General features: G+C 46.0%; 1 protein-coding gene across 1 annotated transcript in view; it reads left to right on the forward strand.

The window, feature by feature from the left end:
* Positions 1-18,350, forward strand: part of PSMA8 (proteasome 20S subunit alpha 8) — a 359,192-nt gene that overhangs the window by 157,894 nt on the left and 182,948 nt on the right. The window contains exon 4 of the mRNA XM_069218890.1: positions 5,941-6,063. Within this exon, the coding sequence (XP_069074991.1) occupies positions 5,941-6,063 (123 nt within the window). The remainder of the gene's footprint in view (positions 1-5,940; positions 6,064-18,350) is intronic.

Raw genomic sequence — 18,350 nt, forward strand, 5'->3', positions numbered from 1 at the left:
AATCAGGAAAACAAAACAACTGTTCATAGCTTTTCAAAAACCACACATAGGAAATCCAATCTCTAAACAAGGCATTGCTAGATGGATAGTCAGATGTATTCAAACATGCTATCTTAAAGCCAAAAGAGAATTGCCTATTACACCAAAGGCACACTCAACCAGAAAGAAAGGTGCTACAATGGCCTTTCTAGGAAACATTCCTATGAGCGAAATATGTAAGGCTGCAACCTGGTCTACGCCTCATACGTTTACTAAACACTACTGTGTAGACGTACTAAATGCACAACAAGCTACAGTGGGCCAAGCTGTACTAAGAACATTATTCCAAACTACTTCAACTCCTACAGGCTAAACCACCGCTTTTAGGGGAGGTAACTGCTTTATAGTCTATGCCAAACATGTGTATCTGCAGCAACATATGCCATCGAACTGAAAATGTCACTTACCCAGTGTACATCTGTTCGTGGCATTAGTCGCTGCAGATTCACATGTACCCTCCCACCTCCCCGGGAAGCCTGTAGCCGTTTAGAAGTAGATCATAAATCTTAAACATCTGAACATTTGTAAATAATTATTATAAACTCTTAACGTACATACATATTCACTCCATTGCATGGGCACTATTTATACCAAACAACTCCATCCTCACCCTCTGCGGGGAAAACAATCTAAGATGGAGTCGACGCCCATGCGTAATGGAGCCGAGGAGGGAGGAGTCCTTCGGTCCCGTGACCAAAAAGACTTCTTCGAAGAAAAACAACTTGTAATACTCCGAGCCCAACACCAGGCAGCGAACTGTGCCAAACATGTGAATCTGCAGCGACTAATGCCACGAACAGATGTACACTGGGTAAGTGACATTTTCATTCTCTTGTGAGCGGATCCCATACCTCTGATATTCCAAGTCATCAACGTCCGGGAATGTCTAGCATCCTGCATCTTTAGGGTCAGGTGTGAGCACCCCCACCACTCTACATGCCCTGCCCCCCCTTCCCTGCCAATCCCAATGCAAGAAAAACCCTAAGCTTCCTGAGGCAGGCCAAGAAAAGCTAAAGGAGTAACACAGCCCCTCAACTGTAAACTCCCCTATCCAAGAGCAGCTCAGCAACGGCCTATTGCTCAAACTAAGAAATACGGTCATGGATTTGGTGTCACCTCCTCCATCGGTTAGAGGGAGATGGTCTGATCTAGGGGGAGTAAGCCTTCTCCAGAAATGAGTTTCTGCTTCTAGGGCCCACTAGGGCCCCATCATGAGTGAATAGTTCCCCCTAGCTAGTGTTACCCCAGCCCTCCCATCCCAACCACAACAAGGTACAAGAGAGTGCTTAGTTGTCAAAAGCTCCCAAACCAACCCCACATCCCACACTCCAACAGCAGTCTACCAACATGGCTGTGTAAAAATGTTCCCAGAGGTGAGAAGCTTCCACCTCCAGTTCTTGGAGTCCATCAGCCCAGTCCATTCACCGACTGCGGGGTCATGACAGGAACAGTCAGGCTGACTACCAGAGAAGACCTAGAGTCTGATATCTCAGATTTCTCATCTGAGGGTTGGTCTGAGCCCGCATCAGGATCTGTCTGCCTGGCAAGTGCGGCAATGGCCTGGAGTGTTGTAGCTCGCTCCTGTTCGGTGTGTGACAAAGCCGGTCTGATCGAAGGTCAATGTCTCAGAGATTATCTTGGGTGTTTCCTTGTTCTGTTTCTCTGGGTTGCCGGGCGTCACCTAGCTGATGGCAATGGCTTTGTATGCCTCGATCCATTCCCATGCTGGGGTCATTGCATAAGTGTGTTGCCCCAACTAGTATGATTTTCAGTCTGGCAGGGGACTTTAGGGAGAACTGCAAGTGTTCCTCCTTAAGTGCTTTTTTTCACTTCCAGAAAGGAAGCACTCTTTGTCTGCAAGCCTGCCGTGAAGTAAGGGAAGATGGAGACTTTACTATTGTCTACTGTGACGGGGCCAGCAATTCTTACCCTATGGAGTATTGTGTCTCTGTCTCGGAAATATAACCGTTTGGTCACCACCAGGTGGGGCAGTCAACCAGTGGCAAGAGGTTGGCCCCACACTCTCTGTGCCCGTTCCAGGGCAAAGAACTGCGTCAGATGGTTAGGGGCCACTTCGTCCTGTAGCCGTCTCTCCAGGAAGGTGAGCATGTTGTCTCTCTTTCTTTGGGGAACCCCACCACCCGGATGTTATTGTGCGGGTTCCCGCATTCTGCATCCTCTGCTCTATCCTCCATTATGCACATCTTTTCTGCAAGAACAGACATTCTGCCCGCCAAACTTTTGTGTTCAGGTTGCATTTCCTCCATTGATGACTACCAGTTTCACTCAATCATTGAGTTTGCAGTGTTCTGCCTGCAGCAGTCCGAGACCCTCCGATACAGTACTAATACTAATATCTTCCTGGAGAGTGTCTTTCGTGCCTGCGATAGTGGCCAGAATTTGATCTAAGTGAAGGATGGAAATCGGTGGGGCCTCAATGTCCCCCAGGGACTGAGGTTGAGGGTGGGGATGCTCCTCCGTGGTACGTTAGCCGGCTTGATTTTGGGTTTCCCTATGTCGATCTGTCAGAACTGGCCACGTGTTGGGCAATCGGGTGTTGTAGATTATTGTTTTGGTTTTTCAAGTTGTAGTTGCGAGCCCGACAAGCACCTCCACGGGATCATCTGGATTAGGGATGGTCATACGGCCAGCGTTTGTCCCAACTCAGGTACCCAAACAGGGTGATAAAGTTTGTGCCCCCCTCACGCTGTGATGAGGGCTTACCTGTTTCTTCTGCGCTGTAAAGACGTAGAATGCTCCAAATCATAGGGATCTAGCACCTGTCTATGTGGCAAGCAACTTCTCCAATGGACAAAGAACCCCGAACACTCAGGGGCCACCCCCATCAGTCTCGAAAGTCACAAGCAAATCCGTCAGAGACCCCGCCGTCCCCCACTCAGGTCCAGCAGAGTGTCATCTGCACTTGCACCTGGGGCTGTCGCCTCCTTGGCCTGCATGCACTTGAACAGGGGCTCAGATTACTTCTAGTTCAAGACTTAGCCTTAGTCCAGGGGGTGTACAAGCCTCTGATAACCAGCAAAGTTCAGGACCAGTCCATACAGGGCCTTGCCTTAATTTTTTATGATTATTCGTATGCCCAGGGCTGCAGACTGATCAGGGTTCCTGGACCCGCCACCTCACTATGGCAGGTGGCCTTTGTGCTTGTGCCTGTGGGCTGTCTGAGCCACCACTGGGCCTTTACATCTCCTTTACAGCAGGCACACCCTCCTCACACGTGTCCGCCGCAACAGTCTCAGAAATCTGTTATTGCGACTTACCAGAGGTTCCTGGATCCATTGTAGGCGTTTGCTAAGAGGTTGAGCCCTGCGCTCATCACCGACCCCGGGCGGGACCTCCCTTAACTGAAATCCTTGGCCTGTCTATGGGTGCGGTGTCTGTGTGTGAGAGGTGTCTCCAGTAAATGTCTGCAGTTTGTTTGTCTGAGAGCTTGGTAGGATTTTTGGCAGGTCAGCAGCAAAGGTCACTAGGGCGCATCTGTCACGGCCGCCATTTTGCATCCCCCAGCAAATCCATGCTTTATATCTAGAGTACCATCAGATTCCTGTTTAAAAGAGCCTGTAAACCTTAAGACGTTCTTCAAAGATACCAGCACTGCAGCAGAAAGAACGCTTCATATACTGAATGTTAGGTGATGTATGAAATTTCTTCTGTCAGCACAAGCAAATTCCAAAAATCTGATCAGCTACTCAGTTTATTGTCCTACAAGAGGACCGCCTCCCTCAAAACAGAGTATCGCTTTCTGGGTGTCTGTTGCCATAAATGCTGCCACAATAAAGCGAGCTACCCTTTTATAAACAAGTTTATGCGTATTCATCAAGAGTTGTCAACATCAAGAGCTTTGTTTGCTGGAGTATCATTAGCAGCAATTTGCCATGTAGCAACTTGGGAGAGGGAACAGGCAGACGTTTACTCTGTATTATTGTTTGTAGCCCGTAGTTCAGAGAGCTGCTATTGCATGAGTGGTTCTATGCCTTTTTTTTTTTTGTTTTGTTTTGTTTTTTAATAAAAATGGGTCGTCTTTTGAATTACTTACCTGCCAACTGCATGTTTTGTACTGTATAATATGGTTGCTTGCTATTCTGAATCAAGCATGTGAATCTATGAAAGATCCAATGCATGATAAATGTACTTACCCTCTAGTTTTCCGGAAATTGTATCTTTTGTAGATTCTGTCAGGGAGACCAGATCCTCGGGGTCTGTGCACGTTCCCAACATGTCCACCACAAGACAGCTCCAAAACTATGATTGAAATATCAGTGGAGAAAAGGGGATTAGGTAGGGAACAGTTGGGAAGGAGACCTGTAGGAAGCAAAAGGTTAAACAACACAATATCCGAATATAATCACATTGACTTTCACTAATCTATGGTTCTAAGCATTGTCTTACTGTAAGCATGGATAATCTTAGAAGTGACTTTAACCAGACCTCAAGAACTCTGGGTACCTGGAACAAATCAAGAATGATTAATGCAATGTTTCATATGAGCTTTTCATAAAATGTCACATAATGTCTAGAAATACAAGAACCTTCTAGAATATTGTTTCAGAACAAACACTGCATTTTTAACATGAGGACAAAACAATGTGAAACATTCCCTGGAAAAACTATTGGAATTGTACTAGGGACTTAATATGCACAAAAAAAGTCCAATTTTGGATTTATCATCTTTACAGGAAATCCATAGGCTCAGGATAAATGCGTGTACTTCAACAAACATTACACATCAAAGTTTTTACTTGCCATGAAATGATCGCGCACACTGTTGCCGATCTGAACACCAAGTTTTACATGCAGGAAATGAATCACGCATACTGCCGATTCTAACAAGAATATGTAAAGGCCATGAAATGATCGCGCAAGCCTTCGCCAAGCTGATCACCAAGGTTTTCATGTAGTAAATGAATCGCGTACACTGCCAATTCAAGCAAGAATATGCAAATGCCATGAAATGATCGCGCGTGCCGCCGCCGGTCTGAACATCAAGGTTTACATGAGAGCAATGACTCACGTACTCTGAAAGTTCCACGAGTAGGCCCAAAACTCTAGAATCTCTGAGAACGGGGTTGTGGGCCCAGCCCGACCTCCGCATTACCACCCTGCTCAAGAATCACCATAATAATGTGGGGCAGGCCTGGAACATCAAGGTAGGCCTCCGGAACAGGAGCTCAGGAAATTGCTGCTTCTCTGCACCGGGACCTCTGAATAGTGAGCACATGGAGTTGGGATGGCTCCCTTATGTAGAGTCTGGCCCAGCCCACAAACCACACCCAGTCATGCTGCAGAGAAAGCTTCTAGAAGGTCCTAGAAAGGGACCACACCCTAACACTCAGTCAGTCTGCAGCAATGCCTTACAAATAAACAGTTACAGCAAACATCATTAATAGTATTTTTCAAGGTTAAAGTCTGCAATGCAAACGGTTAGCATACTGCATATAAACACAATGCATGAATTATGCTCCTGCATAAAGGCTGGCTTTTTGCATTTTTGTTGCCCGTAGAGCGCGCACTGTCCTGATGTTGACAGATTCACATGTAATCTACCCTCCTCTGCATTAAAGGCTCTGCCACTTGTCATATTCCTTTATAGTGGTAAATTGAACTTGAAAGATGGTAGCCTCTTAAGGTGTGTTCTTCAAACTGTTTAACTCATTGGTTGAAGTTCGGTTCTTTTTAAATGGTGTGACTAGGCTACTAAATAGTCTTCGTTTGTTTTAGAGCTAGTTTAACATTAAACTACTACTGTGATGTTACTGTGGGACATCCAGCTATGACACGATTCATGCGTGTGAGTCTGTGAAAGATACCTATTATGGAGGACTACATTTTTTTCTTCCAAGTTTGGTTATCCTCACAATGTGCTCTTTTGTCTTCCTTTTGCAGCGGTACACACAAAGCAATGGACGCAGACCCTTTGGTATATCTGCATTAATCATGGGCTTTGATTATGACGGAGTGCCAAGGCTGTATCAGACGGATCCATCTGGTACATACAATGCTTGGAAGGTAAGTTTTAGGTCACATTTTTTTCACATTCAAATTCAGAGAGTTTACTAGATATATACCCTCTATCTTGAAATGTTGAAATACCAGCCTCTCAAAGTCTGGAATTCTTACTGGTCTCTGTACGTTGTTGTTGTCTTACTTCATCACTAAGAATAGATTTATTTATTTGTTTTTAAGAATTTATATAGCGTAAACAAGACTCAAAAAAATATCTGATTGCTTTAGATGAGAACATTTGCTACTGTATGGAGAGGGGTGGGAGGGGGGGGAGAATCCAGCTTGTGTCAAGGTAATGTAGACAAGAGGGTGACCAATTTCTCTACCCACATCAATGATTCATAAGACGTAGTGAACAGCCTTGTCAATTCTGCTTGCCATGAGATTGCTTCATGGCCAATCTGCAAAGTTTCATAAGCAAACAATTGTTTCTTCTTTTTCTATTGCTACACATTATTGATCTATCAGAAGAGTCTCCACTTCTGAAAAAGATTATTGGTCTCCATCGCCACCATTAGCTTGAGGAATCTTAGAACTCAGTGGAAAACTTCACTTTTACGTGGGAAGCTGGGTTAGGACTTACCTGGGTTTCCACTTGACAAGTTTTGCCCTTTATGAAGGAGCTTCTGACTTCTGTAATTCCTCTCCCTTCTCTGAAGGGGAAAAGAATCTGGTGAAGGAACCTCGGTCTTGCCACTGTCCTCTTCTGGACCCTTGTTATATCTGAGGACCTTGATTTGTTAAGTAGCTGGCTGAACAGTCCTGCATCATATGACCCCTTAAAAATGTTTTGTCTGAATATTTTCTTGATAGAGATCTGTGTCTTGTCCAGAGGAGCAAACATTGTGGTAAACTTGCTGAACTCTTTGAGAACCTGCTCTCTAAATAGGCCTCTTTGGGTCTCTGGACCAACCTCCGAAGTACTGAGTTCTCCCAGTTTTCCGTCCACTACTTTGATAAGGAGGGATCTTTGGCTCTTCATTCATATAATGCATTAGGCCTTTCTTTGAATGATGATTGCTAACTGGGGCTAGCCTGACAGAATGTCACGTGTTCAGGAATTGGGTAAGTTACTTGAGACAATCAACAGCCTATCTTGGCATGATCACCAGGACTGATCAGTTCCTTTCTTTAGGTTCTGAACAAATTTCACAAGGAAGCTAGCCATCCTGCATAGAGTACCAGGGTCATTAACATCTTCCATTCAGAAGGGGTTGTGGACAAACTGTTCTAAGTTGGCCCACACCTCCTTTTCTAGAGAGTTCCTCAGACACCATGCTACTTATTGAGTGAGGTTCTCCACCAGGTTCCATTTCGATGAACAAGGGTAATAAAATGGCTTCTGGAAACAGCATATTCAATAGGTCCTTGCTGCTTCTTGGTCCCTCCAAATCGTCTAATCTAAGTCTCATGTGCTTTAGATTTGGCTGCCATGGCCTTTCTCTACCCTGATCAGGATATCCTTGGGAATCTTAATCAGTCATCTTTTCCATTGTATGTGGTTTTCTGGAGAAAAGTTTTTGAGGTCAACTAGTTGCGAAGGCAGCCTGGTGATAGCCCATCACAGTTTTCTTATCATCTGGGTTTTGTCCCATGCGAGAAAGGCCCCTCCAAGCTTGTCAAAGTTATCCCAAGTATTATGCTGCTCCTAGTTCCTTTGGCTTTAGTGGCAGTAGGTCCCTGTGGACGCGGATGAGGGCCCCAATATCTTCCCTCCAATTGAGGGATTCAGGGTAGCTAGCACCCAACCTGAATAGTTTCGTCCCTAGAGGTACCCACAGTTATTTTTTTGTTTGTTTTTTTTGTTGTTTTTTTTTACTGCCCTTCATCCTTTGTCCAGACCAATCCCTCAGTGCTTCACTTCCTCATCCTTGTCTTCATGAAGGAGTTTGTATGGCTTTGTACGCTTTATTCCGAAGCAATAATATATGAAATATTAACTCTCAGGAATTGCCTCATCTGATCAGTTTTTTAAATGGTTTTATTCCTCTGTGCTGTGTTCCAGTCAAACGGTTTGTTTTGGTGAGGGAGCGGTGCTCCGGCTCCAGCGAGACGTGTGTCGCTTTAGTGTATCCTATACTTGCCAGAGGATCGCACCGTGCTCTCCCAACTCCACAGTTCAATAAAAATAAAACTCAATTGAGAGATCTTGTGTCGCCCCTAATACCAAAACCACGTGTTTCACTTAACCAGCTTGCATAAACCAGAATCCATGCTAAGAAATAGTTATAAAGGGCACTTTTTCTGCTGTAAGTTACATGGGCGTTCCATCAACTTAAAGGATTCTGATTGATAAACTCTTGTACTACCTTTTTCACACGTTTTCATGGAAAATGTAGTTATTGTGATAGCAAGTTTTCAAACTGGTGCTGTGGGATTAAAGTGGAAAGAGAAGCATAATCCTCCCCTTCAGTCTTGACATAGAATTTAGATAGTTTTCCCCTCCAGTTAAGTGCAGTAATCCCATTTTACTCAAATACAGAATATATCCGTGGTTAACCTTCATGATGTGCCACCCACTCTTATCTGGTCCATCAGGCTACTCAGAGTTGTACTTTTTACAGTACACCTTTAGTTTCTAAGTGGGGACGGAAAGCAACTAACTTGATAAATGCTAGATGAGACCGTAACAACTTTTAGGTTACAATTTATTTCAGGAACCCTTGTGCTGCCCTTAGCAAAACAAGATGTGTGCACTGGATTCAAATGGGCAGTGTTACTTTCCTCAAATCATTCGAATACCATTCAAACAGTGGACACACGTTTCTATTGTACTGAATACATTCCATTAAGGGAATTATTTATATAAGCAATACAATCGGAATTAAAGGCGTTGCCACAGATGTCCCATTGCACGTAATGTGGTGTGAGGCATGGTTTTATTTGAATAGACAATGTCATCCCTTGTGAATTTAAATCCTTGGATTGAGGAAATGCTGTGGATGCTGAAGGGCCAAGCTACAAGATAGGTTCTTGCTTCGAGGGCCATGCACTTACACAGACATCTTTAAAAATCAAGCAAACCTGCTGGAACGTTTGCCTTGAAACATTGGTCTATACCAGGACCTCAATTGAGCAACATTGGAGTTGAACTATTGCAGTTCTCTTGGACAATGAGACTGTCATTGCTGTGCCTTTCTACCCACCCTCCTGTTTGTATTGGAACTCCAGAGGTCTGCAGTTGCAGGAACTGGTGGTGGTCCTTCAGGAAAATACAAGGGTTGCCTGCTATGTAACCGAAAGTTGGAGGTAGGTGAATTTGCTGTATTTAACCATTAAACCTTATGTGCACCCCGTTGCATCCTAGGGCACGCTACTGGGTGGGTGCTGACACTTCCTGGAGTCATCAAAGAGTGTTGTAGCCCATCCCTTGACTATTTCAAGGGTCCCCACTTGTGTCTTTAGTCTGATTTGTTACTGTGGTACTATCTGGACTTGGCCCTCTAATGTCTTTCAGTTATACTTGGTTGTTGGTTTGGACTGCTGCTTTTGTGCATGTGACCAGATCTGTTCTCCTAAGACACCTCCATTTTCTATGCTTCTGTTCTGCAATGCCATCCTCTTATTAGCCTTGAATTCTGCTGAGCCATGAAAATGTGGACTTTACACTCTTCCTGCTGCACTTGTAGCCATCCTTTCTTGACCTGGGATTTAAGTGACTGCTGTAGAAGTTGATGGTTTCATTAGGCGGGGTGGTCTTTGAGAAGAGACTTGCTCACTGGAGTTACAATAAAACTAAGGTCTACCAGTTCACATGGCAGGCCTTTATCATAACTTAACAGGTACAGTATATCTATGATGATTTCTCATTTGCTGCATTATCCTTTCCCACCGGCAGGTACATTATGTTGTTTAGTCTTCTAAAAAGTACACTTAGGTCAAAACCCTCTGGTACTAACAGCCAAACGCCATATAAAAAAGGACCCTTGGTCTCACAAATTATAAAATATAAAAGTAGGGGACAAAAATTAGCCTGTCAAGTTTTAAGGGGTTTCCGAAATGTGCATATAGACTTGAGCATGTAGTTCAAGTTCTTTAGACTACCCACTGAACGGGCTCTGTTGTTAATGCTCTCCAACTGAGATTTGGGGAACACCTTAACTATGCCTGGCTGGCCGAGCAAAGATCTACACCTGAAACATAACAGTTGAATTTGCACAATGGAAAATTCAGTTTTTTTTTCTAATCAACTGGTCTATCCTTGAGTACTAGCCCTTTGTAAGTACTCAGCTATTGAAGATGTAGAGGAGTGTCTGTGATCAAATGGTTAGTAGCATTCTGTATCAGATGAAGCCAGTTGAGCTGCTTCTCAGGTGTTTCTAAATAGATTACGCTGCCATAATGTAGCTGAGACTGGACTAGTGCATATATAATACCTAGTAAGCCTAATCATGACACACACAGCAGTTTTTTCTAGATTTCTAAACAGAAGAAGCAAGATCGGGGCACTTTGCTACTCGCAATATTAACTGTGTTCATCAGTGTTTTATCATCAGTATAAATGCATAGGTTCCCAACTGCTTTTGTACGAGTAGGTGGTGAAACCATCACTTGCGGCAACAGGGTGGTGCTCTGCAGGCTGAAGTCAAGTGGTGTCGAAAGCACCTCTGACTTGGCAGTGTTTAATTTAAATAAATAAATACTTCAAATCCACCATCGAATCCTAACCAGGCCGGGGCCATAGAGACGTGGTTTGGATCTCAGATGTTGGTACTCACTTTACAGGCTGACTTAGGAGGACTCTTATTTATCTGTTTATTGGAGTGTATTGTGTGCTGCGAGTTCTTGAATCCAACAGTGCGCATGCAAGGAAATGTGAAAACCTAGCACAGCAAATTGGCATTCGTCAGCAAGAGCCTAAACACAAAGACATGACTTCCAGGGATAAGCCCAAGATTGATGCGTTAGACACTCCTCAGGAAACATGCTTTTTCCTGCAGGATATGAAATCTGATTGACTCCAAGTATTATTCACATGATAGAGACACTACCTACCAAGTTTGAGCACGTACAGGACAGACTTGATAAACACATTTGAGTGCACTTCACAGGATGTCATAATGCAAAAATGGGAATACGTTTAAATTGTTGCAAATCAGAACCAAAGCTTCTGATGGATACAACTACCTGTGGATTCCTCACCTATTGAATACTCCCATTGCGCCAGCATTCGACGGAAATCTTCTTCCTAGCTTCTGCACGTCGACGAGGACGTCACAATTGCCCACGCGACGCCGTCTGACAGGCAATAAGAGGTCCTCGCCGACGTCAGTACCAACATTTTTTACGTGCCTGAGAATAATAGGCCATTGAGATAAAAGAACAAATAGCAATATTTAATGATATTCCAAATAAATACATCATTCTAAGAACTTAAATTTTTTTTTTTTTTAAACAATAAATAAATATAAGAGCAATATATATACACATGAACATATATACAGAATATATACAAGTCCTCATAACCAAGAGGAGCACACTCAAGAATTACTTGGTTAGACCAGACAGGCAACGGGGAGGCGGGTGGGACCGTGAGGAATCCACAGGTAGCTAATGTATCCACCAGAAAAGTCGTTACCGAAGGTAAGTAACTCGTTCTTCTGATGGATACAACTACCTGCGGATTCCTCACCTATTGAATAGAGTCCCAAAGCAGTACCGCACTCGGTGGTGGGTGCCTGAATGGTCAAACCAAGAAATCCTGCAGCACCGACCGTGCAAAATGGCCATCCCTTCTGACCTCAGAGTCCAAGCAGTAATGCTTCGCAAAAGTATGAAGGGACGACCAGGTTGCGGCCTTGCAGATGTCAACCACAGGAACACCCCTAGCCAAGGCCGAAGAAGCCGACTTAGCTCTGGTGGAATGAGCTCTTATGCCATCAGGGGGTTCTTTCTTTGCTAAAGAGTAACACATTTTAATGCAAAGAACAACCCACCTGGAGAGTGTTCTCTTGTGGACTGCCTTTCCTCTCCTCTTTCCCACGTACCCGATGAAGAGCTGATCCTCCAGCCTGAAATCCTTCGTTCTGTTCACATAAAAGCTTAGCGCTCTCCTTGGATCTAAGCGGTGAAGTCTCTCTTCTTCCTTTGAAGGATGAGGCGGAGGATAAAACGTGGAAAGAGTTATCGTCTGGGCCATATGAAAGGGTGAAACAACCTTCGGTAGGAAAGCAGCCTTGGTCCTCAACACCACCTTATCCCCATAAAAAGATGTATAAGGGGGTTTTACAGACCCCCATGTACAGATTTTACACGCGTCGCGTGGGCAATTGTGATGTCCTCGTCGACGTGCAGAAGCTAGGAAGAAGATTTCCGTTGAATGCTAGCGCAATGGGAGCGCAATGGGAGTATTCAATAGGTGAGGAATCCACAGGTAGCTAATGTATCCACCAGAAAAGTTGTTACCGAAGGTAAGTAACTCGTTCTTTAGGGCTGTAGTTTTTAACATTTGGCTTCTGTGGACCTGTCACTCAGCATTACTGGAACTTTGAGACCTCCACTGAATTATTATTGGAATTACTTAAACTGGTGACCACGGCGCAAAAAAAAGAACAAAAAAAATCTAATGTAAAGTTTGGAGCTTTTCTGGGCAGAAGAAAACAGGGAAGGGGGTAGTACTGCTAAGTGTTGTCCAACACGTGTTTTTTTTAAATAGAAAAGGTTTAAGTTGCTGCCTGAAGGTAGAGAATGTCTGGCATCAGTATTAGTTGGGTAAGGAGTTCCATAACATGGGAGCAGCACTGGAGAAAGATTGTCCTTGAGCTACAGATATCTTTAATTTCAGAGTTTCTAGTAGGAGGAGGGTTTTGCTCCGGGACTTTCTGATACCACCCGAAATTTTCAACAGATCTGTGAGGTAGCTGGTCTTGGTGCTTAGTGTGTGCCATGGTTGCACCGGCACTCAATTTTGGGGACTGGCACTTAGTTTTCCGCACCAAGCATTGATTGAGAGCAAGAGAGGGAAAAACAGACAAAGGTGATAGGAGGAGGAGTAAGTCGGGAAAAACGTCCCAAAGGGAGAAAGTGGCAGGCAGTGTCTCATAGCAGATTAAAGAGGCTTCATGTGGATTCAAGCCTACACGGCTGGCTGACATTTAATAGGTCTGGCCACAGGCTTCCGGGCAGAGGCTAGGGCACTGACACTTATTCTTTCATAAGTTAAGCACTGCTTGGTCCGCCTGTAGGTGCTTTAATGATAATGCAGACAGTTTTTAATTTGATCTGGGCTTCTAACTGAAGCCAGTATAGCTCAATAAGGCGAGAAGTGATCTGACTTTTTTTCTTGTCCGAGACTGGGCTTGCTGTGGAGTAGAGAATCACTTATAATTTGCTGGAAGTCCAGAGAGTAGGACGTACCCAGCCAATTCTCTTCCAGGGGATCCTCATCAATAGTCATAAACATTGAATATTCCCGCCCTTGTGCGGGGACCCCGGAGCATATATAAAATACACACATATAAAGTATGAAATATGCACAAAAAATATATATAGCATTTTTAGTAGACAAATTTTCATACTAAACTCATATATACATGTGTAAAACAGCAATGCAGGCTATAATCATAAACAGGCTAAAATGCTTTATTTCTATGGAGTTTTTTTTAATTTTTTTTTATTCTTTTCAAAATTACAATAAGAGAAAAAATATCTACCAAAGCCCCACAACTGGGCCTAGGGAAATAAGCAGTTGTAATCATCAGAGAAAAAAGAGAAAAAACTACATTGAAAAACAATGGAGCATTCTTAGCCAGTAGGCTGCATGCAGGTTAACACAGGAGAACCATAAAAACGTTGGCACCGTGCCTTTAAGACCCTGAGTACCTCCAGTATCCCACCATGCCTCAGGGGTGAGGGAGAGGTGACAGTTGGTTCACAGTTAGGTCAGTTCTTTTTTCCGGCTTCTTCTGAGAGGATCCTGGAGCATTGAGCTCTCAGAAAAATACTTTAGAACAGCGTTTTTTCCTACTTTTCTCGACATCTAACATCATTGTCTGAGTCTGGAAGTTTTTTCCTGACTGAAAAATGCCTTCACTTTTTGTGAAATGCCCTTCCTGTGGGAAGAAGAAGGACCAGTCAGATCCACACACTCTCTGCGTTGTGTGTTTGCCTCCGAGTCACTGCCCTGGCACTTGCAAACACTGCAAGAACATGTCAAAGAGGACTCTGAAGGTCAGGGAAAAGATCAGGCTTCATGGGCTTCACGAGAGGCAGAAAACATCATCCTCTTCGCTTCCCAGGCAGCCAACATGCCACTCTCAGGAGAGACAGGCTAGATCGACGTCAGCCGGTAGGAAGATACCTGTTTGTTCCCCGTCGACGTGGTCGCTGCCACCATCTCACCGCCATAGATCGCCGTCGACGGCGACCCGACCGGCGTCGAAGGATACGGCGTCGAGAGAACATGGCCACCGCAGGGGCATATCTCCGTCGACGGCAACCCGCCGATCGACGTCGAGCCATCACCGGCGTGCCCATTCGCTGCCGAATGCCTCGCACTCCTCGACATCAAGAAAGGCGACGTCGAAATCGCCCCAGCGGCGAGAGCGAGGACATCTGCCGTCGGCTGCCCACCCCTCGACGTCGAGACACACGACGGTGAGCAGGTCACGGTCCAGAGATCGCTGTTCAACGTCAAGACACTCAACGTCGAGACACTCAACGTCGAGACAGGAACAATCGGCGGCGCTCCCTTCGACGTCATTACGGCTGTCGACGCAGGTTTTACCTGTCTTGCAGGGAGCAGAGCATCGGCTTCCGCCAGCAGATAAGACCACTCCATTTCCAGTGGTCTCCATAAGAAGTGGTTCATCTCGGTCGAGAGCGGCATCGTCGGGGCATGTCTCACCCATCAATTTGTCACCAAGATGGTTGGAGAGCCTTAATAGACCAACGGCCTCCCCGGACTCGCAGTATTCAAGGATGTACTCTCCTACTGCCTCTCTCCCGAGAACACCAGCGCGGGCAGGACGGGCTCGTTCTGCTTCTCGCCAGCCGACCACGAGGCCTGGGCGCTCTGCTACAGCATCTCACAGCAGGTCACGTTCCCAGCGACGATCTAGGTCACGATCAACACACAGAAGGTCGCCCTCTTGGTCATCGCCAGGGTCATCCGTCAGACGATACTCCCCCCCTTAACAGATTCTCCACCAGCTAGGGTTTCACCGGTGGACGACATCACTACTTTTAATGAGGTGCTTGTCAGGGGAGCACAGAAGCTAAACATAGAGGTTCCAGAACCATCAACCTCCTCATCCGTCATTTTTGAGACTCTACAGCATAGAGTGGTTTCGAAAAAGCTACTGCTGCTAGTGTCTGGTCTGTTGCAGCCAACCATGGACACCTTTTTAGCGCCAGCCACCCTCAAATCGGCTCCTGCTAGGATTTTGAAAAAATATAAAGCGCCTGAACAAGATCCTTTATTTCTCAGAACCGATCCGCCGCCGGACTCAGTCATATTGGCCGCAGCCCGAAAAACTCACTCAGTAGCATCATCCTCCACGGTTCCACCGGACAAGGAGAGCAGACATCTAGACTCTCTGTGGAGAAAAATGTGCGGCACGGCGGCATCTATGATGAAGGTGTCCAGCGCGTCTGCACTCCTAGGCAGATATGACCGTTCACTGTGGGACTCTCAGAACAGGTTCACAGAAAAATTACCTAGAGAGGACAGGCAGGACTTCCAAGAGATCCTTCAAGAGGGATGTCTGGTCTCCAACCAGGTCATCAGCGCAGCGGCAGATGGGGCAGACTTAGCTGCACATGGATACGCACATGGGATTTGTGCAAGAAGGTCTTCATGGTTGAGACTGACTGGATTAAAACGGGAAGCACAACAGCTTTTCCTAAATCTTCCGTTCAACGGGAACTCGCTGTTTGGTACCCATACGGACGAAGAAATGGCGCGTATGAAGACGGAAGTGGACACCATGAGGGCAGTAGGCCTGGAGAGGAAGAAGGACTTCAGGCGAAGGTATAGGCCTTATGACAGGCGCCCTTCCCAGCAGAGGGTTCAAACCCCTCACTGGTCCCAGAGGCCACAGCAGAGGCAAGGACGCCCGCTTTTTCAGTCTGGTAAGGCCACGAGGGTCAAGTACACCACAACAGTCCACACCCAAAGCGCCGGCCAAACAATGAGGACTCGCTTCCCTTAACACTGTGCACCACTTCGGTGGGGGGGAAGTATCACAGACTTTATTCACGAGTGGCGTGCGATCACAAAAGACAAATGGGTGCTCAACATTGTCGAGAATGGCTACTCTCTTCTTTTCCGCCAACCTCCACCGCACTTGCCACCAGCCAAATGCAATCCGTCTCACGTCAGCCTATTGCGCAAAGAGGCTCTCACCCTTTTACGAAAGAAGTCAATAGAAAAAGTTCCACTCGCGCACAGAGGGAAGGGGGGTTTACTCCCGTTATTTTCTGGTAGCGAAAAAAGGCCTAGGGGGCGTTTTCAGACCAATTCTGGACTTACGGCTACTGAACAAGTACATAAAAAAGCAAAAGTTCAGGATGCTGGCTCTTCACCAGATTTTCCCTCAGCTACATCGGGGAGACTGGATGTGCTCCATCGACCTGCAGGATGCATACTTTCACATCCCGATAGTTCCCAAGCATCAGAAATTCCTGCGCTTCCAGATAGCCTCACAGCACTATCAGTTCAAGGTGCTACCATTCGGCCTGAAATCTGCCCCCGCGTTTTCTTGAAATGCGTGGCAGTGGTACCGGCACATCTACGAAAACAAAAAATCTTCATTTACCCATACCTAGACGACTGGCTACTGAAAGCCTCCTCTCCGGAGCAGGCGAGAACCCATTGTGCTCAAGGTTTTCGAGTCTCTAGGTCTTCAAGTCAACTACCAAAAGTCCACCTTGATTCCAACACAGAACCTCCACTACCTGGGAGCAATACTAGACACAGAGCTCCATAGAGTGTATCCTTCGGAGGAACGACTATTATCAATAAAGAAAAAGTGTCAAGACCTGTTAAAATCCGACGCATCTACGGCCCGTCTGGTGACATCTCTACTGGGCTCCATGGCATCCTGCATTTTCATTGTCCTAAATGCCAGGCTACATATGAGGCCCCTCCAAGAGGCGTTGGAAAACAACTGGAACCAAAGGACAGGTCGCTGGGAGGATAGAGTGCGGCTGCCGATAGCAACACGTCAGTCATTACAATGGTGGATGCACAGACCTCACCTGTCAGTAGGAGCTCCGTTTCACCAGGTAATTCCATCCGACACTGGTAACAGATGCGTCTCTTCAGGGATGGGGGGCTCATCTAGGTCTTTTTCAAGCTCAGGGCCTGTGGTCCGACAACGAAAGGAAGTACCACATCAATCTGCTGGAGCTCAGAGCGGTCCATCTGGCTCTCAAGTCTTTTGCTCCATCGATTCAGGGGAAATCTCTCCTAATACAAACGGACAATACAACCACAATGTATTATTTGAACAGACAAGGGGGAACGAGATCCCTACCCCTATCTCGGGAGTCCCAAACAATCTGGCATTGGCTCCTGGCGAGAGGAATGTCGCTTACAGCGGTTCACCTACCAGGTCAACAAAACGTGGAAGCAGATTTCCTGAGCAGACACCTAGAGGACGCCCACGATTGGGTCCTGAACGACGAAGTCGTCGAAGACCTCTTCGCTCAGTGGGGTTGGCCTCAATTGGATCTCTTCGCAGACGAGGTAAACAGGAAATGCCCAGACTTCGCGTCCAGGTTCTACCGTCCGGGATCTCGAGGGAGTGCCCTGTTGATTGACTGGTCAGGGATATTTCTCTACGCTTTTCCACCGATTCCCCCTCATACCGGCAGTGATCAACAAACTTTACAGATCCAGCACAAGAATGATTCTCATAGCGCCGCAGTGGCCCCGTCAGTTCTGGTACACAGATCTCCTCAACCTATCGGAACAACCTCACAGGAGGCTGCCGTGCAGACCGGATCTTCTGAGCAGGATGGAGGGCAGGGTACTGCACCCCAACCTACCCTCTCTGAGCTTGACAGCATGGCTCCTGAATTCTTGCAGTATGGGCACTTAGGGCTCTCGCAGGAGTGCATGAACATCTTGAAGGAGTCCAGACGACCTTCCACACGGTGTTCTTACGCGTTCAAGTGGAAGAGGTTCTACATATGGTGCAGTCAGCAAGGTCAGAATCCCATACGGGCTCAGGAGGAGGTCATACTGTCTGTCTTACTCCATTTGGCAAGATCCGGTCTGCAGGTATCATCTGTTAAGGTACATTTATCCGCCATTACAGCCTATCGTAAGTCACCTTCTCAGGAAT

The sequence above is a fragment of the Pleurodeles waltl genome, chromosome 2_2 (assembly GCF_031143425.1).
Source record: "Pleurodeles waltl isolate 20211129_DDA chromosome 2_2, aPleWal1.hap1.20221129, whole genome shotgun sequence".
NCBI lineage: Eukaryota > Metazoa > Chordata > Amphibia > Caudata > Salamandridae > Pleurodeles > Pleurodeles waltl.